General features: G+C 34.3%; 1 protein-coding gene across 1 annotated transcript in view; it reads left to right on the top strand.

Moving 5' to 3' along the window:
• The first annotated feature begins 1,164 nt into the window (after positions 1 to 1,164).
• The window catches only part of LOC126750072 (zinc finger protein 431-like), a 43,019-nt gene continuing 16,828 nt past the window's right edge, over positions 1,165 to 27,355 (top strand). Inside the window, exon 1 of the mRNA XM_050459572.1 lies at positions 1,165 to 1,968. Within this exon, the coding sequence (XP_050315529.1) occupies positions 1,284 to 1,968 (685 nt within the window). The 5' untranslated portion in view covers positions 1,165 to 1,283. The remainder of the gene's footprint in view (positions 1,969 to 27,355) is intronic.

A 27,355-nucleotide genomic window follows, 5' to 3' on the forward strand; every position in this document is an offset into this window, starting at 1 on the left:
TAATTTTAAAATAAAATAAAACTCTATTTAAATATGTCTCATCACTCAAAAAAATTAAATTAACGCATCAACTTCTATGTCTGCCATTTACTTCAAATATCGCCCAATAGATCAGGGCTGGGATTCTAAAATCACGATTCGACACGATTACTCGATATGACTGATTCTAAATAAAATTTTCAGTCGTGAGTGTCTTGCGGATTGCCTAGTTTTTAACGATTTGTCGACGACACGCTTGGGTATATCGTATACACCAGACGATATAGCTTCATCCTTATTTAATACGTGCATAATGTGTCAGCATTCTTTTTTAAACGTATTATTTATTCATGCCAGGTTTTCATTAGTACATCAAGAAGCTTTCTTAAACACAACTAATAGATTTAATTCGACCCTATTTTCCACAACCTTCTGTTAATAATAGAGGCAGAGGAAGTAGAGTTATCATTGAATGGGCAGTTTTAGTATGTCAAGATTTTATGCCACAGATTATTACCAAAGAAGCATTGGACAAGATTTTAAATTTGGAATTAGCGAAATTACTGCAAGTCGTTGGATCCATAAAATTACTGAAATTATTGACAATCACCTTGCTGACCGATTAATTTTTCAAATATAAGAGATGAGAGAAATTAATAAATTAACATTTACAGAGAGATCCAATTTCCCTGGTGTTATAGGTCCTATTGATTGCACCCATGTTGCCATATTGAAACCAATAGTGGCTGAACACAAGTTTTTGTGATTTTCCATGAATTGAATTATTAGTTTTCAATGAATAGTGGTAGTTTTAAACGACATTTTTTTTTTTTTTTAAGAAATAATATAGGCATATATTTAAATAAAAAAACACGAGAAAGGCGAAAAATATTAACAAAATAAATGAAAATTCTTAGAGTTTATCAATAGAAAAGACAATTGACGTTTGCATCTGTCAAATATTAGGGAAAATAACAAATATATACCAAGAAACCTAAATCAAATCAAATAAAACGAGTTTAGCCGACGATTGAAATTTAGAATCACCTTTCTCGTCACGACTGAGTCGCGATTGAATTCGAAGTCGTGATCGTATCGAGATCGAGTCGTGATTTTAGAATCCCAGCCTTGTCAACAACGTCAATAAAGCTGTCAACAGAATTTCTGTCTGTTCACTAGGCAACACACAACACATTTCTCTTTATTTGTGAGTTGTGTTCTGTGTAATTGTAATGTTTAATAAGTACTAGAACTTTTATTAAGGATTTAATTAAATTATCAAAAAGTTTAATTACAAATATTTAATGAGTACTGGAATGAATAATAAGCAGCAAAATCAGTCCCCTGATTCATCTCTTCAACAATTTCCTCTACTACAAGGAACCTTTTCACCAACAGGAACATTCAATGATTTCTATTCTATGTTACTGCCTTCCAATCCTCCAGATAGGAGCCAGAACAAAACTACAGATCCTTTATATGTTTTCCCAGACTTGCCATCTTGGGATAGTTTCAAATTGCCTGAAAAAATTGATTTAATAGAATTGACAAATAAGGACTTAAGCCCAAGCCTTGGTTATACTTATAATAACTACTGTGGTAATATTGAATCATTTGCAACAATTGACAGTCAGTATAATAGATTTGATACTGCTCAATGGAATAATACTTCTAGTTATGGAGGAATTAAATCAGGAAGTTACCCATCATGTGCTGAAGTAAATAAATCAATTCATGGAAATAGTAGCAAGTCATCTAACTATTGTAATATACAGAAAGGATCTTCTGATAAAGACTTGTACAAAAGTTGTGCTTTTTATAACAGCAACCCTTACAATAAGACCATAGATTCTGTCCCAACTTTGTATGGAAATTATGGAGGCAGCTTTTCATCAGCAGAAAGTACTTGCTTTGTTCAACTACCAGGTTCCTATGATTATCTAGTCACAGAGAAGCCAGAGGAAAGTCAAAAAGAAAATGTTGATAATTGTAAGTGTCTTTTATAAAAATATATTACAATTTATATCTTACTTTTTAAGTTAAATAAATATGGTATGTGCATATATGACATTAAGTTAAGATAAAAAGTGTTTTGTTGATAGCATTAGTAAATGTACCAAATTTTTACTCTTCATTTAATTCTGCACAAAAAATATATGATACACTATACATCAAATATTGATGGTTGTTGAGATAATTGCTTATTATGATGATATTGTTTAATTCTTATTCAATCTACTAGTAAAACTAACTAAACTACTAGTAAAATATACTGGGGTATATTTTACCAAAATACTGGGGTTTTGTACTTAAAAAAACTTACTTGACAATGAAAACTTTGTTTTTAAGACCCTGTACATTTACCAATACTGGCAACAAAATTAGTATGTCAAAAGAAACACTTTTTATCTTAACTTTTTTTTTATATTTCTATTAGAAAAAGAAATGAGCTTCATAAATTATGCATTTGAAATCCTTTAGATGGAAATGTTCATATTAGTTACAAAAGCTATATAAATATGCTTACTACTTGCTAAAATAACTAAACTAAACTTATAATAAGAACTACCAAGGCTAACTACTATAAGCAACAATTAGAAAGTTTAATTGTTGCTTTCAGTAGTTTAATTGGGGATGATTTGAGGAAAACCTGGGACATAATCAAATTAGCTACCAATGAATGTAAGACAAAATCTAATATCCCTTCTATTAAAAATAATAATAATCAAGATATCACTGACCAGAAAGAGACCTATACCTCTCGAAGCTAATGAACTTAATATGCATTTTAATTTTGTTGGTTCTAAGCTAGCCAATAAGATACATAAGTCTAATAATGTTTGTGGTATGTGGTGATCCGGGAGCAACATAGGGAATTTCCATCCATGTTTTTGTCCCTGGTGACCGAAAATGAAATTGTTGCAACTTTGAAAGCAAAATCCTCTCCAGATGACTTTGGTGTTTCCAACCAGTTTGTGAAATCAAATATAGAATTTTTAATTGTGCCCTTGGTACATATTGTGAATTTGATATTTACCAGTGGCATTTTTCTTACTATATTTAAAAGAGTAGTAATTGACTTTTGACTCACTGACAGTAAATGTCTAGAAAACTAACTTTATGTGTTTTTCAATGAGTATAGTGGGATTACCAAGCAAGCATGTTCTTATTGTCGATTTCTGGGCCTCTTCATTGATGGGAGTTTAAGGTTTGACAACCATGTTTTGGGCCTTGCTGCTAATCTTTCTTCGGGTTGTTTTGCAGTCAGGGTTGCCAGGCATGAGTTGGAGGGGTTGTTTGTTCATTCAGTTTATTTTGCCTTAAAAGGCTCTCATATCTGGTATGGGTTGCCATTTTGGCGTTTGTGCTCCAAAGGACTCCTTAACATCATTTTAACTATTCAGAAAAAAGCATTAAGGTATCTGTGTGGTGTTGGTCTGAGAGTCTCTTGTAAACCTCTTTTTGTAGCTGAAAGAATTTTAAGTTTTCTCACTCTTTTTGTTGAAAACTGCTACACTCATATATAAGTTCTTTAGTCCACCATCCTGCACCGGTCATAATACTCATCAAGTAAGCAACTTATCTCTTCTAATCCCTACCTCCTCACTTATGAGATACTCTCTTATATTTATTAGTTGTAAAATATTTAATCATTCCTTTTTCAATTAGGACTGTTACAGATCTTAAAAAGTTCAGGAGAGAACTAAAGAAATTAATCTTACTAAAAGCTTACTACAGCATTGGAGAATATTTTAACGACTCATTTTAATATTTAACATTAATTATGTATATGTTTATTAGATTTTTTTTATTTCTTGTTTTATAAGTTTTTTCTTTGATGATATGAAATATGCTCCTATGTACAATCAAAATGAATTCTGTATCCTGTTTCAAGTTTAACCAAATAACTACGAGTATTGTAAATTTTAGGAATATGAGGCTTTTAGCACAAGTTTGTAAACTTAGTAAATAAAGTATATTTTGACTTTGACTTCATACACCAGATTTTAAAATGAATATTGACTGTACTTGTTCTGGCAGCATCATAGTAATTATGTTTTAACCTAAAAAAACTAATATAAATTTTATGACTCATGTAATATACTCAGTAAAAAAGTAATAATAAATGTGTACAAAGCACTAGCTGAGTCATGTCTAAGCTATGATAAATGACAGGGTGCTGCCTACAATGAAACTTTAAAGAATGTTAATATTGTACAGAAATATTTTTTAAAAGTTATTTTATTTAAATCCAGACTCTCCAATCTTTTATTTGAATAATCTGGAATTTTTACTGTTACCCAACTTTATATTAAAAATGTACTTAGATTCTAAATATATAGTAACCTTTTTACAAATGTTATTAGTCATAATGGTAATACTAGAGCACATCAAAACCTAATAATACCCTTCCCCATTTTAGTGTAACTATAGAACATGTGTAACATACATCCATCTCCCAAATTATTAAATATCTGGCCAGAACATTATAAAAATAAGAAATATTATACTGTAAAGAAAAAATTGTACTCATGGATTAAAAACATAAATTCCATCAAGTGTGCCATTAACTTTCATTAAATTATAACTAGCTAGTATTTAGTCAATTTAGTATTTCTGAATTTAATAATAGTATTTAAGCATTAATTCTGCCAAGTTTTAGTTCTTCTGAAAAATCCCAATTTCTTAAAAACTTCTTGATTAAATGAGTTAAATTTTCTACAAGCTGGGTGTCTAAATTATATAAGAAATTGTTATTTGGTTATGGTCAGGCTGAGTTGTGTGTTAACTTTCATTAATTATGTTTTTTATTTCCTTTGAGCGAGTAAGACTTGGGTACCTACTATTCTGAATTTTCATTTCCTTGAACTTGAAGCAGATGGGCAACATTCTTAAAAATCCATATCTATTTAAAAAATAATATTTTTACCTACTCTACAAAAAAGTTTAGTTATTTGTCAATGGAAATCATTTATGCTGTAGTAATAGAAAAGTTTCCAAAAAATGTTACTGTACATCCAAAATTAGTAAAAACTATCACACCATATCACTCAAGCCAATAGGGAAGTTTTTTAAATTTATTTATTCATGCCAAAAAGTACAAACTTACACAAGTCAAAATACAGAAAAAAAAGTAATACAATAATAAAGCCCATGCACTAACTATACAATAAGATAAGATAATTAAAGGAAAGATACATCAAGGAACAAGTGTTAAGCACTAAGTAAAACTAACAAATATAATGCAACTTTAACAGAAACGCAATGTAAACATGAAAGACACAATGCTAAAAAGCCACAGTGAAGTGAGTAAATTCGTCAAATGAGTAAAAAGGGTGATTAAGAAATCTGTAACCTTATTTTTGAATATACAAAGTGGAAGAATTCTGACAGAAGCTGACAAGGCATTAAAAAATTTCACTCCATAGTGCAATCTGAAGATCTTGTTCTGGAGAGTTTTTTAATTTACTTATTTTTATTTTATTTATTTATCAACAAGCCACAGCCCAATATAAAGAAAATTTACAATAGAACAATTGTGAAGCATCTAATTCAATTAAATCTGAACCCTGGTATCACAATAATTCTATACATAATTTAAGTAAATAGGTATTCAAAAAAATATATATAAAATCAAAGATTAAAACAAACATAACAAAAATACAAAATCACAATGAGTCAAAAATTTATTATAAGTTTAATAAAGCTTAACCAGGAGTGTTCATTAAGCCTCAAATAATAAAACAAGAGCAATAATTAATAAGTTTTCTGTTTTGCCACAAACAGGACAGATACAATAATATTATGGATAATTAGCATTTCATTTACAATCCTTAAGTTGTTTTTTAAATATTTTGCAGTAATCCAACTGAGTTGAAAAGTTATTTGCTAATCTAGCTGATCTAGTCAAAAATGAGTTTTGGCCATAATTAATATAATGGGAATTGACCTAGAAGGAATGGTTTAATCTAGTTTGCCGAGAGGGTAGATGAAGTCCTATTTTACTTGTACATTCGGGGCCATGAGAATGAGAGTGCAGTAAATTATAGAACAAAGTAAGATCTCTGTGCATTCGACGGATTTGGAGAGTAGTTATTTGTTATTTGAAGTGAGTTTTCCAGATCTGAATAATTTATGTTATCGACCCCCTGCTGTTTCTTATAGGCAATATATCTAAGGAATTTATGCCTGAATATGAATATTATAAGATGGGACCATATAGATTTACATATTACTGTTCCTATCCAGATGTAGCCTCATTAGGGAACAACACTTTAATTGAGGGAATGTTCCTGATGTGAGACTTCTTTAATGTTAAAGAAGTCTCTGGTAAGGAAGGTGATAAACTTTAACATTTGTAAAGATTTAGAAATGATTCTAAATGAAGTGTAAAGGATAAGTGGAATCTATAATATGATATATATGATTTAAAAGATTTCTCCCTCTGCTAAATTTCAGTTGGCATTTCTTAATATTACACTCCATTCCATTTTCATCACATCACTGAGTTAAACGATCCACGTTTGATTGGAGTCTATTGCAGTCTTGCTGATCTTGCTGATTTGCAATATCATTTACATAAATATTAAATAGCAGAGGTACCAGGTGTGAACTCTGTGGAACACCTGATGGTATTTTCATTGCAGTGGACTGAAAACTTTGAATACATACAATTTGTATTCTTTCTGTAAGATAAGATATTAACCATTCAAAGAGCTCACCCAGACTGCCAATATCCTTGAGTCAGGACCAGGTCCCTTATTCACATCCAGAGCAGATAACCTTTCATAGATTGATGAGACAGATATATTAAGCTGTAAAAAACTGATGTCTCCAAAAGGCAGAGAGTCCCGCAAATATATAGTCCTTGTTGCTGTACATTTTTGAAAAATAGATAATAATAATAATAAGCCTTGATTTCCAACAGGCAACTTGCCCAATAATCCAACAGGAAACAGTTGCAAAACAATGAAAAATATAGTTTAAAGAAAAAAACAAACACAAAACAAACCTAAAAGAATAATAAGAAAAGAAAAAAAGTAAGTCACAATCTCAAAAGTTATCCAAAAAATTAGAACAAATAACTATTAATATGATATAAAAACCCAATTATAAAAGTTTAACAAGATAATCACATATTCAACAAAATTAAATTAAATGCAATATACCTACTAACTATAACTTAAACAAATGGGTCTTAATCCCAAGAGTAATGATCTACCAAGATATCAACAATCACATGAACCGGAGAGAAACTTATATCACACATGTGACAGATTAAATATAGCTCATATTGTATATAGTGGCAATTTCAACAGGATGTTAGTATGAGGCCTTGGCAGAAAGAATGTTAGGGGATGTCTAGACTCTAGCATTAAGCCTAAGCACCATGAAACGTACACCAGACAGAAGTACAGGACCATCAATTAATCTATTCAGTAACCCATGCAGGAATTTTACGGAGAAGATCATTCTTCTGAGATGTAATGGATGTAGATTGAAGTGTTCCAATAGTTGTCAATGATCAAACCCTCTAACTGGATATATGCCATCCTGCCTTAAGGCTAAAAACTTCGCTGATTCAAGGAGACCAACATGATTCTGATAGAGTGGGTTCCATATAATGCAGCCAAACTACTGTTTTGATCTCACAAAGCAACAGAAAAGCAGTCTTAATGTAGATTGCAAAGTAAAACTTCTAATTATGAACCCAAGCCTTCTTAGGGCTGACTTGACTATGTTGTTGAAGTGTGGAACGAATGTAAATTCAGACTCAAAGGTGATACCAAGATCAGCAATTTGCTCTAATCTACTCAAAATTGTATCTTTAATAAACTAATCAAAATTTAAGGGTATTTTTGATCTAGAATAACTGCCCACACTATATTTAGCTGCATTCAAGCCTAACCTGTTAACAGCGCACCATACCTCTAATATATTTAGGCAGTTCTGAAGAAAAACACAATCCTCCAAACCATATACATTTAAATATAGCTTCAAATCATTGGCAAAAGCCAGCATATGACAAGTGAGTGACTCAATCAAGTCATTTATAAAAAAATGGCACACCCGACGTTACGTTAAAAAGTTTCGATTTAAAGCCCTCATATTCGACATATTTCGACTACCAATCAAGTAGAAATGGAATAAATTAAATAATGTCCCTGAAAAACCATACTGAGTTAATTTATGCAGCAAAATATAGTGATCTATCCAGTCAAAAGCTTTTTGGAAGTCGGTATAAATAATATCGACTTGAGTATTAACATCAAGTGATTCACAGATGTGGCTAGACAGACAAGATAAGTTAGTAACACAAGATCGCCCGCTAAAAAATCCATGCTGGTCTACAGAGATGACTTCTTTTGCGTGACTAAATAGCGACCGATTCAGGATAATTTCGAAGATTTTTGAGAAGTTACAGAGTAATGAGATTGGCTTGTATTGTTCACGATTTGATCAGAGTCCCCAGCTTTTAAAATAGGTATTATTTTAGAAGTCTAAATTTCAGGAATCTGTTCTGTTGACAGTATTAAGTTGAAAATGTAGGTCAGTGGATCAGCCAGGACACCAATGCAATCTTTAACCAAGAAGCTAGGTACACCGTCTACACCAGATGTTAACTTATTTTTGAGTTTTTTACTAGCCAAAATAATCTGGGAAGCGTCAACGTTGGAAATTTCAAAGTGGGGCACATTATCAGAAGTCGACGAATGGTTAATGAAATTTGATTGCATAAATGCCTCATTAAAGAACAGTGCAAAAGCATCAACTATGTCCTGTGGGTCTTTAATTACCACGTCATCGGGTAGCCTCATCATACCAGGAATCCTGGTGCCAGCCTTCTTAGAACCAATAAAATTCCAAAAGCTAGATGGATCCAAATAAATATTCCTTTCGGTGTTTGATATACATATACAACTTATATTCATTGCATATTTGTAGTTTGATAAGGCGTCTAAGAGAATGGAATTTATTTTGAAAGAATGGAGAATTGTACATTTTAAGGTCCTTGAAAGCCTTTTATTTCCTATAAATGTTCTTAATCAATTCTCGAGAGAAATAATTTGGAAATCTTCTTTTACGTTGCTGCTTAAGAAGAATGTGTGCGGCAAATATGCCATTCAATATATCATATAGGGCTTTACATGCATCATTAACGTTAGAGGATAAATACCCAGTAGACAGTTAGCTTCAAGGATCGAGTCGAGTCAAGGAGATGGAAATCGGTCTTTCTAAAGTTAAATGAATGAGAAAAGTTTTATTAAGCTGAAAATTATGCACACGTTGGCCTGAGACAGTAAAATCAATTTCCAGTGCAAGGTGATGCAAATCCTCCAAGACAAAAGGCACATCACTACGAGAAACAGTACAGGTGAAGTTAGATAAAACAAGATCCAATAGTCTGTTATTATAGTTTAAGATGTGATTACACTGAACAAGATTAAAAGTGTTAGCAAAATTATTCACAGCAATAGACTTTTGACTAAGATGATTACCTGTAGGTGAGTTAATAGGAAAATGCGATACGTTAAAATCGCCCACTATTATTACATTATGGTTGAGCTTTGATATTAAAAGTGTAAACTGATCCAGAAATTGCTTGAAAATTACAGATGTGATAGATAGTGGGATGTACAAAACAATCATGTAAAATATCTGTAACCTAATAGTAAATTTACAGCCAACAGCATCAATAATGTTGCAAAAATCACACAAGCTAATTTTTTCAGACACAATGTTTTTAGAAACACCACAGAGAACTCCGCCACCACGTGTGGCATAGATAGATAGAAGCAGACTTTATGTCATCATAGTGCATCACTGATGGTAGATTGACATTGACAAACTTCTAAAATTTTTTCATGTTCTGCCTAAGAGATGATTCCGTCAAAGCTATATAATTTTGATAACATTCCTTTTTCAGCAATTTGCACTGTGATCTTAAAACAGATTTAATAAACAAATTTATTATACTCCGAATACTCCTAAAGACCTAACACCCTAAGACCTGAGCCAATATATTCTTTGTGTATTTTCTCTTTTTCTATTTTCTTACGCCTATGGGAAAACCAAATAGAAAATTTTTTAGCTGAAAATTTCTTCAAAGGAGAACAGTAATTTGAATATTAACGCGGCAGTCAAAACACCGCACGAAGCTCTCACAAAGACACCTAGAAGAAACCTGGTGTTTCGCCAGAATTTATTTATGACCATGTTCGCAGCCACAGGTCCAAGATGACATTCTGATCAAAAATTTACCTACAAAAGGCCGTAATTTGTCCTTTAAAGTATCTACAAATTTCAAAGAAAAGGATTTAGTTATGGATCCTACCATTTGGCCAACAGGAGTGATCTACGGGAAATTTTATGTCAAAAATGATGCCATGCCAGCAGGGTCAACAAAGAGGAAAGTAATTGATAATGATACTAATAAACGTTCTTGTTTAGTATATTATCATAATGCGGGTGGTTTTAAATCCAAATTGCGATAGTTTCATCAGGAGTTAGTTAATTCTGGTGTCTATGACATTTTCCTTTTAGTGAATCCTGACTGAGAGATGATGTCTCAGATAGAGATATGATGTAAAGCTCAGTTGGACAGATTTTAACATCTTTAGGGTCGACTGCAGCTCGAACAGTTCTACTAAGAAACGAGAGGGTGGAGTCTAATAGTCACCAGAAAATGTTTAAAAGCTAGGAGTATTGAGCTGAGGGAAAAAGGCATAGAACAAGTATTTGTCCTGATAGAACATGGCACAGAATCATGGGTTTTTGAGTGTTTGTACATTCCGCCGGCTTCAAGAGATGAAATCTATCAGAGGCCTTGCGACAGCGTAGCAGATATAAAAGATTCATATCCGGAAGCTAAGGCGATCATCATTGGTGATTACAATCTACCCAAGGCCAAGTGGAGTTTGGAAGAGTTCGGTCTTATTGTGGACTATCCGGAGACATTGGCAGCCAAAATTGTGGCAAGTAGTTATGCCTTTATGGCTCTTTTACAATATAATATAATTTTTAATAGTACAGGAGTAATGTTAGATGTAGCTTTTAGTGATTTTGACAGAATAATCTTAGCAGAAGCTATTGATAATATCTCTGAAAATAGTCTTCATCATAATGTGATTGTACTTGATATATGTTTGTCTCAACCATTTAAATATATTATTTGTGATAAGTATGTTTACGATTTTAGGAATAGTAATTTTATGTTAACTAATGATGGCTTAGCATGTATGGATTGGCATGAATTATTCAGAGGTGCAAGTGTTGGCGATGCTTGTGCTGCTTTTTATGATATTTTAAATACCTCGGTTTGTTGGACCCTCAAAAGAGAATCAAACATTCTTCTTTTCCAAGGTGGTTTCATGCACACATGAAACACCTTATCTTCGAGAAAAAGATAGCTCATAGTAAATGCAAATGTCATAAGTCAGATGTGTTGTATAGAGAATTCTCTGACCTAAGGCAGCAGTGTAAGAAGCTCTATCCCGAGGAGTGTTACCAGAGGTATCTTAGCCGACTGGATGCAAATTTTTGTGAAACACCTAGGTACTTCTGGTCTTTCGCCTGTGACCATCAGTTGAGTAATGATATCCCCGAATCAGTAGTTTCTAAGGATGGCCAGCATACTCAAACCATTGAGGAGACGGTGAATGTCTTTTCCACATATTTCTCCTCCGTCTATGCACCAAATAGTGCAGTTTAGATACCAGCTTACAAATTCCAAAAAGTGGAAAGCAATACTTATCATATTGAGTTGTCCGAGCTTTTTGATATCATTAAGCTCCCAAACAAGTACAGTTCTGGTCCAGATGGTATTTCAGCCATTCTTTTGAAAAACTGTGTCTGTACCATAGTTAAGCCACTTTAAATGTTGTTTAACTTGTCTCTTTCAACATCCATTTTCCCTAGTTATTGGAAATCTAGGTATTTAAAACCCATCTTAAAAAGTGGCCGTAGAGATTGCGTGGAGAACTACAAGGCGGTTTCTCTACAATTGGATATGCCCAAGCTGTTAGATTCTCTTATTAGTCATAGGTTAGCCTGGGATGTAAGAGGAATAATAAACATGGAACAACACGGATTTGTGTCTGGGAGATCCACCGCCTAGTGGCACCTTAGGTTAAATGGCATTTCTCTCCCAAGACCAGACAAAGTTAAGGATCTTGGTATAACTCTTGATTCCAAACTTTCCTTTACACCACATTTACACAATATGGTCATCAAAGCTATGGTAGCGTTGGGCCTTGTTCAACGCCTTACAGTAGGTTTTTCGGTAAATACTATAAAGATTTTATATTGCTATTTGGTTCAACCTATAGTAGAATACTGTTCTGTAGTGTGGTCACCATCCTATCCGGTGCATGTTTAATGTATTGAAAGGGTACAGCGGAAGTTCATTAGAATGGCGGCCTCTAGGATGGGTTTAGTTATACTTATGAGGAATTTTTGTCCTTACTTAAGGTAAACAGATTTGAACATATGTAGGTGGGATATGCTGGACATGTGTTTTCTACATGGTGTGCTCAATTCTTGTATAGATTGTCCTGAGATTCTAGGCAACATAAACTTTAATGTTGTGACCAGGCAAAATCGTTTCACTTGCATCTTCAATATCCCCTTCCATTCAACAAATTATGGGCAAAATGAGTCCCTTACAAGGATTTTGCATAAGGCAAATAACTTGACTTTAGAGAATAAGTGGTGCCTTTTTGATTCATCTCTTGGCCATCTTAAGTGTATATTGAAAAATAACTTGTGATGTTTTGCATACTGTGTGAATTTGACCTCGTCTTTTAATCTAGGTATTTTAATATTTTATTTAAAGTTTAAGAGTGTATGTGATGTTTTAGGATTTTAAATGTACTTGTATGTATATGGATATGTGTATTTATGATTTTAGTCTAGATATAAGCTAGCTACTTTTGATAACTTTGTATTGTAAATGGATGAACCGTAGATGAATAAATAAATAAATAAATAAATAAACAAACAAATGCTCATTTGTCATTGTTGGAGGCAGAATCTTGCTACTCATTGTTTTTCGAACTGCTATTAGGACTCCGCCTCCTCTAATGAGTATACTGGTGCTAGAGAATCTATCTTTGTAGTTCTGCATTATCTATGTCGTTTATGATCCAAGTTTCAGTGAAGACTAGGATGTCGTATTGACAGTATAACGCATTTTCAAAAAGATGTTAAAGTTTTTTACCAAGGCCTCTGACATTCTGGTAATATACCAACAAAGATAAGTTCATTGGTTGACTGCATGAATTTATTTAGTTTTTTTTAACACAAGCTTAAGAAGCCCCTTCAAATACTTCGGGATAATATGATGACCTCTCCATTTTGCTGTCTCTCTTTAAGCTCATTCTTCAGTGTGTTTAGCTGAGTGCACTGTTCTGTTGTTAAATCAGCCTCCATGAATCTGAAGGATCCTGTCATGAACAACTGCTGAGCTGTCTCCTGTTTGCCCATTTTCAGTATTTATGAGTCTTAGATGTGGTTTGTTTAATTTCGTTAAGATCCTTTTTAATGTCATCAAACATAATATAAAAGCTTGTTCTTAAACTGTGTAGCTCATCACTGATATTACGAATTTGATTTTTCAAATTGCTCATTTTCTCAGTACTGGCAATTTTGGCTTCACTTAAAGTGCTTTCCAGGGCACAGACCCGTTTGTCCAGCCTCAAAGCATTCTTAATTCCAGGAATGCAGTTTAGGCAAAAATATGGCATAATTTATGGCATAATTCGAACAGACAACACCAAACATCTTATCTCAGTTGAACTGATTCCACTGCATGCCCTGCAAAGGACCTTTTTACAAAAGTCACATGGGTAGCCAAACACCTCTCCTGCATTTCTTGGTTCTTTAAAAATACAGTTTGTTGAATACTTGAAGCACGCGGCCGACATCTTGAGGTTATATTATTAAATAAATATAATAAATAAATACAATAAATTTTTTCACAACACTCTCTCTAGCCCATATGAGAAATCCAACCCTCACACATCCTCTTTGCAATGCAAATATCTTAGACATATGCACCGAGTGTCCCCAACTGTTTAGGCAGTATGTCATTATAGAATGACAATAGCTGAAATAAGCAATCCTGAGTGTACCCAGTGAGACAGAGCCTGACTAATTACGGATAAGGAATATGCATCTTGACAATTTGGACAACTCTTCAACATAAACTCAGTGAATCACACCTCCCAAACAATACATATTAATCTCTATCATTCATATTATCGGTTCATTCAAGTTTAAAAAGTTACAACAAGTCAGGACAGTCTATAGGAGCATTTATTACTTTACATAGAAAACATAAGTAGAATTCTTGATTCTAGTCCTCATCCACTGATATACAGTTATACCGGGTCGCCGAGCGGAACATAGGGAAACTCATGTAAATTTTAAGGGGGTCAATTATTGGCTTCCCTGTACATTTTATAGAAAAAATGAAAGATAACTTTTTGAAGAGACCAATCTGGCAAACCCTTGCGAATCTTGAATTATTCAATTAAATGTAATTGCAAAATTAGCAAATTTTCGGTTCAGGTAAAACCAAACGGGCACCAGTAAACGGAATATTGTCACTGACGTGAGGAAAAGTGTCAATAAATCAGTGACAGCCGATATTTGAAAACAAGTATGAATTATTCAATCGAGGGAAAAATAGCCATAATTAAGTGGCATTATGCGGGAAACAGTTTTAGAGCAGTATCTGAAATGGGTTATTTCAGATGGAAATTGGAAATTCTGCAGTTTAGCGGTTTTTGTCAAAACTAACGAAAAATGGTCGGGTTTTTTGCAAAATGGGTGGATTTGGATATATATTTTTTACTAAGAGTTGCGGAAAGCCAAATTTTATCACGAAGAGGTTGTTATCACGCACTAAATCACTCACTATAGGACGCGATTAATCATTAGAATAACCTTGTATACCATTAGTTTTGTCAACAAATAGGTGACAACTGAGGTGAGGTTAGGTGTGGTGTTGCCAGTCAGTCGACTTTGTTGCGTTTTCTCACTGCAGCTGAAGCCTTGTCTCCAGTCTGGCTTTCTCTAAAGTGGAGAATTCACTTTGTATTTTTTTAGTCATTCATTATCATAACATATAAAAAATGATGAATGAAACTAGTGTTTAATCATAACATTATACACTAGTTTCATTACATATCACTTAAAATGTCAATTACATGTAATAAACACAAATTTGTTTGAATTGAAAATTTATTTTTAGGAGTACATCATTTTTAAAATTTCTTTTTTTTAAGTTCACATGTTCGCAGCGAATTATATCGTATAATTCCGCCACTTTTAATTTTTTTTTGGGTAAAATTAGGCCATTTAAAAAAAAATGGAAAAATACGCAAAATTTGATGAGAGGTGCTTGAACAATTTAGGAACCAACTCAACCCAACCCAACCCATCCCCTCCCATTTCATCAACACCCAACGGGGAGCATAAGCTCCCCGTTGGTGAACCACCGTTGATGAACTCCTGGGTGTTAATGAACCTCTATCTCTCTCCCAACCTCTTGGGAGGTTGGGTTGGATTGGATTGGGTTGCGTTTGGGTTGGGTTGGGTTGCGTTGAGCTGGGTTGGGTTGGGTATATCTATGGTCTGTGCGCAGCGCCTTATGTTCCCCGCGGTGATAGAGAAACGGAACAAACCAAAACACTGCACACATTCTTCCAGAGTCGACAACCCATTTGACAGATAGGGACTACTACTACGACTAGGGTCATTTAATTTATGCAAAAAAAAACAGCAAAAAATTTAATTAAATCAGTTTACCTCCATTTCTGAGTACTTCACATTGTTTATTAAGAAACTATTTGCAAAATACATCTTCCGCCGCTTTATTAATTTTTTCCAGATAAAATTAAGCTATTTAAAAAAGAAAACCGGTGAAAATACCCCAAATTTGACAAAAGCCGCTAAACTGCGGAATCATATTATTTTTAATTCGGACGAAAATCTAAAAATTACCAAAATAATAATACATTATGGGTGTCTTCGGTATGTTTGTTGCACGAAAATAACAGATTTAGTTACAAGAAAAGGTAAAAACAGTTTTTGTGAATTTATTTTACGCATAATACCTAACATTTCACGTTACTAAAAAAATATAGAGTGAATTTGCCACTTTAGAGAAGGCACTCATGAGTTAGCCACACTGGGAACAAAGCTGAAGCCGCAGAGTGACAAAACGCAGTAGACGACAGAACTGGTAACACCACACCTAACCTCACCTTAGTTGTAACCTATTTGTTGACAAAACTAATCGAATACAGGGCTGGGATTCTAAAATCACGATTCGACACTATTACTCGATATAATGATTCTAAATAAAATTTTCAGTCGTGAGTGTCTTGCGGATTGCCTAGTTTTTAACGATTTGTCGACGACACGCTTGGGTATATCGTATACACCAGACGATATAGCTTCTTCCTTTTTTAATACGTGCATAATGTGACAGCATCCTTTTTTAAACGTATTTGTTTCATTTATTGTTTACCAATTGTCATAGGTTTTAATTAGTATATCAAGAAGCTTTCTTAAACACAACTAATAGATTTAATTCGACCCTATTTTCCACAACCTTCTGTTAATAATAGAGGCAGAGGAAGTAGAGTTACCATTGAATGAGCAGTTTTAGTATGTTTGTAGATTTTATGCCACAGATTATTACCAAAGAAGCATTCGACAAGATTTTAAATTTAGAATTAGCAAAACTACTACAAGTCGTTGGATTCATAAAATTACTGAAATTATTGCTGACAAATTCATTAATTTTTCAAATAATAGAGATGAGAGACAAATTAATGAATTAACATTTATAGAGAGATCCAATTTCTCTGGTGTTATAGGTCCTATTGATTGCACCCATGTTGCCATATTAAAACCAAAAGTGGATGAAACACAACAAGTTTTTGTGATTTTCCATGAATTCAATTATTATTTCCCTATGGGTGGTTTTAAGCGACATTTTTTTATTGTAAAGAAATAATATGGGCATATATTTAAATAAAAACACACGGATGCGAAAAAAATTAACAAAATAAATGAAAATTCTTAGTGTTTACCAATAGAAAAGACAATTGACGTTTCCGTCTGTCAAATATTAGGGAAAATAACAAATATATACCAAGAAACCTAAATCAAATCGAATAAATTCGAAGTCGTGATCGTATCGAGGTCGAGTCGTGATTTTAGAATCCCAGCCCAGGGTTATTCTAATGACGTTATTCTATTCATGTCCCATAGTGAGTGATTTAGTGCGTGATAACACTCTCTTCGTGATAAAATTTGGCTTTCCACCACTCTTAGTGAAAAATATATATCCAAAGCCACCCATTTTGCAAAAAACCCGACCATTTTTCGTTAGTTTTAACAAAAACCGCTAAACTGCAGAATTACCTTACCCATCTGGGAAATCAGTAAAAAAATGTTTTCAGTTTATTTCCTCACCAGGACCCATTCCGTCCAACGTATTGTCAATAAGTTCGAATCCAAAGGTACCGTAATAAATAATTGTAAATGTTCAACTCAGGATATCGAAAATAGAGCTGAAGAAAGAAAGTACAGAGATCTTAATATTCTGCTGAGTGTGGAGGAAAACAAGATGGTTAGTACGAGGGTTCTTGGGCAAGAGGTAAATAAACATCATACAATGGTATTGCGCACTTTAAAAAAACACAAATATTATTTGTATAAACTCAAAAAACATCAAGAGCTGCAGGAAGGAGATGAACGAAGAATGGCATTTTTTTTTGAAATGATGGAAAGAGCAAATAATGATAGCAATTTTTTAAGAAATATTTGTTTTACCGATGAATATACATTTACCTCGGACACCATATCATTGGACTATAACCTAACAGCTGAAACCTATTTGGACTTATTTCAAAATCAAATTGGACCCGCCTTGGAAGAAGTTGTTCAGGAAGATCAAATGATCTGGTACCAAATATATGGTTGCCCGGCCCATAATACCCGTATGGTTAGAGAGTGATTGGAAAATTCTTTTAACGGCAATATTATTGGTCCACGGTACCGGATACTTTGGCCAGCCAGGACACCTGATCTTTCACCGAATGTGTTTAAAAAGTGTCATTTATAAAAGTGTAAAATTTGAGAATCTAAACCAGTTACAAAACGCTATTTCGTTAGAATGTTTTAAAATTTCCCACTATCAACTTAGTAACGTTAGAAATGAATTTTATGATCGGTTAGGATATTGTTTAGCTGTTAATGGGGGTTGTTTGAACATTTAATTAGTTGATGTTTTTATGTAATTCTCTATTATTTTTAAAAAAGTTATTGTATTTTACTTTATTTTATTTTTTCACACTTAGTAAGAGTTCTGTTCTCTCTTTTTTCGGATCTATTTTCGATCTTTTGAGTTAAATATTTACAATTATTTATTGCAATGTCTTTGGACTCGATTTTACTAACAATAGGTTTAATGGTTGAAATGAACCAGAGAGGCTTGATGGGAAAATAATTTGAAAATATTTCAGATATTGCTATTGATTTAATTAAATTCTAAATATGATAAAATTATTTTTTAATAATCGATAATAATAATTGTTATTGGTTTAACTTCATCGTTATATTAAATAAAAGTTTAGATAAAAAAGTAATGTTAATGTGTCTTACTTTGACTGTATGGTTGTGAGATTGATAAAACGAAAAAAAAACATTTCTTGTATTCGGCTGTAAGTCAGATTTGACAAAGCCTTATAACAAATTGTTTGCTGGTGTCTGGTTTTACCTGAACCGAAAATTTGGTAATTTTGCAATTACATTTAATTGAATAATTCAGGATTCGCTTATTAAAATTATTTGAAACTTTGCACGAGGGTTTGCCAGATTGGTCTCTTCACAAAATTATCTTAAATTTTTTCTGTAAAATGTACAGGGAAGCCAATAATTGACTCCCTTAAAATTTACATGGGATTTCCTATGCGACGCACCACCCGGTATACATCACAGCGATACCCAGTTCTAAATGGAGTCATTCTCATACATTTATTTATTCTGGACTTTTTTGAGCAGCTTATTTTAACAATTTTAAAATGGGTACCAAACAACTGAGCCATACCCCAAAATGTCTTAACAAGGGAGCAATAAAGCATTCTAAAGGTAAAGAAAAGTCAACATTTTGAAATATTCAAACAAGATATATTCAGAGCAAAATGTTTATTATTGCAATTTATTTATTTTATTTCTTTTTAATATTTATTTTAAATATAAAGTTACTATACTGCAAATTAATTATGTTGCAATGGAACAGTATTGTTTTTAGATTCAGCAGTATTTCTAAGAATGGATAGTTAAATTAGCGAAAAGTTGATATTAGCAGAAATATATTTTATACATAGTTATATCGCAAAAGGTGATTTTTTTAACATTTTTATGGAACATTTCTGTAAAAATTTAGGAGACAAAAATTCTTTAAAAATATGTGCATACTACATTTTTAGAAATAACGCATTTTCGAATAAAACTATATTGATGTCAAAAATATTTCCGTAAGCATTTTGGCATATAAACCGGGTGACAGAAGAAAAAGGGAACACTTAATAACTCGTTTATTTTTCCAGATAAACAAATGAAATTTGGTACATTGATGGAATTGTTATAAGAGCATCTTTTGACATATTCAGTTATTTTCCGTCACTTTCTGTGTAACCAGAAGTAACAGCAGCTTTGTTATTTTAAATGAGACATTTGGTATATTATTACGTATTTCGATAGAAAATAATATCCCGAAAACAATGATACCACATTTGCTACTTTTTGTTTTATTTTTTAATATGGAAAAAATAATTCTATTAATTTTAAAATACGATGCCATGAATGCGTTGAAAGCTTTAATTTTTAATCAATTCATCCCGGAAAAAAAGTTTTCATTGGATTTTATGGCTTAAATCTTCAACATTCATATTTAAAATATCCAAACCAGTAATTTTGGCAATTACTTTTTTTGTAATTAGCATGATATTGGGAACAACCACTTTTGAAATAAGGTTTTTTCCCAATAATTTGATATGATTATTTTTTAAATTGGTTGATAAATAAGCCCATAAGTAGAAAAAAACTAAGTCATATAAATCAACACATTTAATTAACAGAAATAACAAATACAAATCGTTTATTTGTCAAAATAAGAAAAAAAAAGAATACATTTTATGAAAAAAAAAGTATGACAAAAAGGACAGTTCATTGATCATAAAAAAATGCTTCACATGCTCCTTATATTAAGGAAAGCATATGTGAACTATCCTATACATAACAAACAAAACAGCTTAATATTTCTAAATAATTCCATTTAAAAACTAAACTAAAAAAAAAAGAATCAATGCATGGCAGATGCAAGCACTATCATTAGTATTTAGTCTATGAAAGAATTTAAAACGACTACAAGAAATATAATGTTAAGTTATGAGAAAAAAAAACAAAAAATTAGCAATTAGGGAGGCAGAAGCGAGGGGCGGCCGTAGGGGCAGCCTGGCCGCGGGAAAAAAAAAGATTATTATAATATAATATGATATGACGCTGAAGTCAGTATGTTTTATTATTATTGACATGTTTGATTTCCTAAGCTTGAGAACCATGTTCATAGAGTAACTTTAATCTGATTTAATTCTTGCTACGTGTTTTGATCTGTTCCGGCAGTTGGTTCCACAAGTGCGTAGCAACAAAAGAGAATGAGCGTTGAAATGATGCCGTATGATGCTGAGGGATTACAAATTTGTGATTAAACCTAGTGTTGCGAATATGACTGGCAGGTCTTAAAATATTTCTTAAATAGGTAGGCTTATTATTATTTATAATGCGGCAAATAAAATTATACATTTGAAGTTTTCTCCGGTTTTCCATATTTAAAATATTTACTCTATTCATATGTGGTGTAATATGTTGAAAACATCTTGTCGAACTTGCATTGTTTTATTTATTTAATGTAACACGACGTTTCGGTTGGTAAGTATCTCCAACCGTTATCAAGTGTAAACTGACAGCAAACTACTATTCTATAGGCTTATATACTAGATGTGTGCAGCGATGTGGAAAGGAAAGTCATCCGTGAAAAGAGTTGGGGGGGTTGGTCTTTGATACCACGCCGCTTCTGATAGTGGTGCTAGATCTAAAGGCAGTTCTAATATTGTACTTGCTGGCAATGCGTCGGATTTGTTCCGATGTACCCCTAATGTAAGGTATGGGTAGAAGTCTGGTTGTCGTGGTGGCCTCGTCTCTGATTTGATTTACACGCGTCCTTTGGATGGTCCTACTTATTAGCTTCTTTGGATATCCATTCTGTTGTAGGTCTTTGTAGATGGTATCCACTTCAGTCTTGAGATCCTCGTCGTTTCTACAGATGGTTCGAGCTCTATTGTAGAGGGATCTTATGATGCCTACTTTGGTGGTTGCAGGATGGTTGGACTCATAGTGAAGATACTGGCCCGTGTGTGTTGGTTTTCTATAAACTGAAGTTCGTAGATTTCCACCGACCTTTTTAACGAGGACATCTAGGAAAGGTAGAGCTGAGTCCTTCTCAAAAGTTCCATCACCCCGTCCAGAGGCAGTGTGGTCCGAGTTGAAAAAGCTGAATCCTTGCTTAGTTTGTCTCGGATGATGTTAAGAGACTCTTCTATGGGTACATTGGTGTAGAGACTTTCGACATCAAAACTCACCAATCTGTCATTGGTCTCGACTTCGATCCCTCCAAGAAGGTCTACAAAGTGGGCAGAGTTTCGCACGAAAGACGCTGCATTTCCCTGGATCGGTCTAATGATCTCCAAAAGGAATTTCGAGAGTTCTGATGTCGGCGAATTTCTAGAGCTCGTGATGGGCCGCAGAGGCATTTGCTCCTTATGAATCTTGGGTAGTCCGTATAGGTGTGGAGGTTTGCTATAATGTGGTGTCAGCCTAAAGCGTACCGCATCCGACAATGTTGATGAGTACTTTTTAAGTCCTCTGTAAATTCGACCTTCTATGGTTGTCGTTGGATCCTTAGATAGTAGCCTGTATTCGCCTTTGTTCAAAACTTCCTCAACCTTATTTTCATAGGTTTCCAGGTCCATAATCACAGTTGCATTGCCCTTATCTGCAGGAAGAATTTTGATGTTCTTTTCACTTTTGAGATTCCTGAGAGCTGTTTCCTCTTCTTTGCTGATGTTCTGCGAAGGTTTCTGTTTTTTAAGTGAGTCCAGAGCAACCCTTACCTCGTGTCGAAATTCATCGGCCTCAGGACGTGGTAGGTGGATTGATTCTACTGAAGACACTATGTCTATAAAGGATGGTTTTGAGAACATGGCGAAGTTTAGTCCTCTGTTTAAGACCTTTTGTTCAGCATCGGTAAGGGTTCTTTTTGACACATTAATGATGGTGGCGGGGAGGTTAGAGATTGGTGCTGGTTGGAGTCCTGTTGGTTCGTCTGGATTTAAGGTTTTGGAGTTTTGAAAAGTGGCCTGCTCTTAGCTTTTCTCTTAGTTTCTGGCAAGTGAAGTCTATTTTGTCAAAGATTGGTTGGTAGTCTTCCTCCAATGTAACTTCCTTGATTTCTTCGAATCGCTGAATGCATTCGATTTCTATTTGTGCTTTCTTCCAACGGTGGTAGCTAAGTTGAGATCGCAGCAGCTCCATACTAGCACGTTCAAGAATACGTTCTGATCTTCTTAGAAATCAGAGCGAAGGAACATCGCAGCTGGACCCAAAGAGGAGAGGTTTCCAAATCTGGAATAGCAGAGCACGCGTGGCATAATGGATACAACATCCACTGGTCAGAAGCCAAGATTCTGCATAAGGAACAGCACTGGCGGAAGAGGAAGTTCGTAGAGGCAGCTTTCATTTCACAGAATCAGGGGATCTTCAGCCAGCCAAGCGTCGATATACCCAACATCTGGAAGCCTCTACTCTCAGGACAGTGTAGGATCTAGAGAGAGGCGTGTCCTCCCCCCCAACTCTTTTCACGGATGACTTTCCTTTCCACATCGCTGCACACATCTAGTATATAAGTAGAATATAGAATAGTAGTTTGCTGTCAGTTTACACTTGATAACGGTTGGAGGTACTTACCAACCGAAACGTTGTATTACATTAAATAAATAAGACAATCAATCAATCAATCAATCAATTTATTAATGCCAATATACAAAATAGTATTCACACAAGTCAAGCATTACAAAGTTAAAAAATAGGGTGACTGTTTATAAAAATTGATAAGAAAATTTTTCCTAAAACACTACATAAAACTCATTAAAACCAAAACACAATGATTGATATACATACTATGAATAATACACAATCACAATATGTCTTAAATAAAATGCAATATATAGGTAGGTACTCAATATCACAGATAGAATGTGAAGTTTAAAAACTCTTCATTTGAATAGAAGGCATTAGAGACTAGAATTTGTTTTATTTTATTCTTAAAATGTTCCAAATCTAAATCCACATAGTCGATAGGAAGTTTGTTATATAACTTAACAGCTAGAAATCCGGGACCACTCTGACACCTTGTCAAGCGTTGGTAAATTGGAACTAGCCTATTTGTGTTTCTAGTACCATAGTTGTGTATATCACCATGTACTTTATACCGATCCCTATTCCTGTGTACCCATAAAAGATTTTCCAATATATATACGGAAGGTAGGGTAAGTATTCCCTTCATAGAGAAGACAGATCTACAATCCTCCCTGCAACCCAGCCTACCCAAAATTCTGATTGCCCTTCTTTGTAGTGAAAACAACCTTTTTGTTTGTGGGGCATGACCCCACGCTAGAATAGCATATGTGGCTATGGGATGGAAGGTGCCAAAATAGGCTGTTCTTAAGCCAGATTCAGATAAACATCCACCTAGGCGACGAAGGGCATATATAGATGTTTTTAGCCTTCCGGCAACAATATTAATGTGGGAATGCCAGTGAAGTAGAGGATCCAATAAAACTCCCAGAAACTTAACAGAAAAATCCTTTGATATGTCAGCTGGTCTCAGAGAAAAAATAACTTTGTTGGTCTTGTCTGCGTTGAGATGCAATCGGTTCATGTTAAACCATTCCTGAATTCCCCCTTGCAATACTCTCAATTTCCTCTCCACGGTCTCAAGAGTATCTTCGGCACATGCCACTGTTGTGTCATCAGCAAAAATGGTGAATTTACCAGATGGTTCAGTTAATGGTAGGTCATTTATATAGATCAAAAAGAGGATAGGCCCCAAAACAGATCCTTGGGGAACACCTATGGTTATCCCACTTTTTGCTGATGACACCCCACCAACACTTACCATCTGATCCCTATTGGCCAGATAGGAAGCGAGAAGTTTAACACTGTTGGGACTTAGTCCATATTTAGAAAGTTTTTGTAGCAATATGTTATGGGGAACACAGTCGAATGCCTTGCTCAGATCGCAGAACAAGACACTGCCATATTGCAAGTTATTAAAAGCATTTAACAAGTAATCAATTAAGTCTAAAATGGCCATAGTGGTACTCTTACCCTTTCTGAAACCAAACTGGCTGGATGTGAAAAGATTGTTACCCTCAAAAAGTTTCACAAGTTGAGCAGCAATACATTTTTCAAAGATTTTTGAGATTATGGGCAGCAAGGAGATAGGACGGTAGTTCTCGGGCCTATCAGGATCACCCTTCTTAAAAATAGGTATTACCTTGGCTGATCCGAGCACACCTGGAAAAGTGTTCTCCCTGAAGCATCTGTTTATTAGTTTTGTTACTGGAGCTATGATAATGTTTTTAACAGACTTAATTAGTTTGACATTTAGCCCATAGATGTCTTGACTAGTCTTATTTTTTAAGCCATCAATAATCTCTCTTACTTCTATAAATGATACAGGAGAGAAAGAGAACACATTCTCCGGCATACCCAGAACAGAGAGACCCTGGATTGGGTCACCCCGCGACAGTGGAATGTCTCTAACAGTATCATGGGCAATACGTGAAAAGAAATTATTGAAATCGTCAGCCGTTAAATTACTTTCATGAGATTTTTTCGTTTTTGACGTACCTACACTACTATTAACAACTTGCCATACGGCCTTAGTTGGATTAGAAGCTGATGAGATGAATTTATCATTGGCTTTTATTTTTGCCTCCTGTATAGCAGCTCTATAAACTTTTTGAAAGTCCTTAAACTCCCCCTCAAAATTTCTGTTTTTGCACTGTCGAGACACTCCACTCAGCAGCTGTAGATGATCGCGCATGGCTTTTAGGTTATTGTCAAACCAAGTTATTGTATTTCTCTGATCGGTCCTCACCCTATATGTTTTCAGGGGAAAAGATTGAGTATAAGCTTTTTCTAGAGAAGATAGAAATATTTTGAAACAGTCATTGACAGCTATACTCTCCTCTGTCACAAAATTCCAGTTATATGAGGAGACCAGTTCAAAGAAAGACAACATACCCCTTTGGGTCACAGGCCTACATACCTTATGATGGTACAGAGTCCCACCAACAATACTCTCAACGATCACTTCAAGCTCCTGTCCAAGATGATCTGATATCCCAATATCAAACACACTGGATTTAAAGGAATCAGTGCTGAAATTTATAAAAATGTTGTCCAGACAAGCTCCAGCCCTTGTATGGTCTGTTATAGTTTGTTGAAAACCATAGCTCCCCATGATGTCAGAAAGGTCAAGGAAATTCTGCTGATCAGTATTAAAGTGGACATTAAAATCTCCTACAAAAAAAATTTTTTTATGTATACCAATTTTATTTATAATTGATTCAATTGAATTTAGGAATTGTTGGAAATTTCCTGATGGAGACCTATATATTGCTAAAACATATACATTTAAGTCATTTAAAAATGCTGCACAACATTCAAAACATTTTTCTACACAAAATATTTTTACATCATAATCTGTTACTTTAAAACAATTCTTAGTATATATACCTACTCCCCCACCATTAAAGGATGCTCTCGAGTATATGCTAGCTTGCTTGTAACTACCAAGCTGTAGAACTTCTGCTTCTTCCTGTTTAAGCCAATGTTCCGAGAGACAAACAATATCAAATGACTTGTCTTCTAAGAATGCCTCAAGCATTTGGGCTTTGTTTCTTACAGATCGGGTGTTTATATGCATGATTTTTATTGTTTTTGAGGGTGTACTCTTGCCTTTGAGTTTTGGCGCTGAAGGTTCTGAAAAAGGTTTACAATAATTCCCTGTGGCCACACAGATGCAGACATGTAATCCTTTTTCTTTTCTAGTGGGACTATCAATTTAAAAGAACTGTATCTTTTTTCTTTGGTAGTTTTCATCTTTTCACAGAAACATTGGTCTCTCAAATTTTGACTTTCCAAAAAGTTCAAAATATTTTCCTCCTTTGTACTGGGATCCAGGCCAGAAACAAAAAGAGTGGTTGTTTTCTGAGCAGCCTTTAGTACAGAATCTGCTTCATTTGATCCTCTAATGGGTTCGGGACGCGGGGTTGCATGGACCACTGTCTTGTTGTTTAACCTTTTTGGTTTTCTCCTAATTTCCGTCCATTCGGTGTCTTTTTTGTTGTCAACGTTTTTGTTTACGTTAGCTTCATTTTGTGAAATTTTATTTTCATCGGTGGCGGTGCCGCCATCTAGGTTTGATTCTGTGAACTGTTGGTTTCCTGAACTTGTAGCGACATCACGCGGCGTCTTGGGACAACTCTCGGAGAAAATGAAAGTGGCGACTCCGTGTGTGGCCGGCAGAACTGCTAAGTTTGGAGTTGGAATCTGCGCTTGGGTTTGGGTGTGCGGAAGCGGGGATAGGAGGGTTTGTTTACCTGGCCAAATAACCTCATTTTCCTGTGTTTTTAACTGTTTTTCCAAAAAACCAGCTTTTTCTCTCCACAACTGGTTGTTTTCCTCCAAAAGACGATTTTTATCTTCAAGTTCTGCTACAAGCTTCTTGAGGTAGATGATTTCAACATCCTTATTTGTAAGGGCTTCATTGCCGCCATTGTTTTCAGCTGTGTCTGCTTGATGTTCGCATACCGCTGATTTTTTTGCTCCTGCTTGCCTTAGGCATGAGGGATGGAATACCTTATTGCATTTCAGGCACTTTTCTGCTGTTTCTACTGACTTTTTGCAGTGGTAACACATTTGCTTGTTTGTTTCTCCACTACTTTTTTCGCAATTTTCAGGCTCAGAACTCGACTGCTGCCGCACAGTCGACGCCATCTTTCGACCATCTATGCAAGTTCGACAAGATGTTTTCACTGTACCATTGTCTACCACCTTCAAAAACAGAGTGTAATATGTTCTCTAAAATTTATATTAAAAGAAAGTCTTAGGCAGGTATTTTGTACCTTTTGTATCATTCTTTTTACGTGTGACAGCAAATAATTATTGT

This window comes from Anthonomus grandis, chromosome 2, assembly GCF_022605725.1.
Source record: "Anthonomus grandis grandis chromosome 2, icAntGran1.3, whole genome shotgun sequence".
In the NCBI taxonomy this organism is placed as follows: Eukaryota; Metazoa; Arthropoda; class Insecta; order Coleoptera; family Curculionidae; genus Anthonomus; species Anthonomus grandis.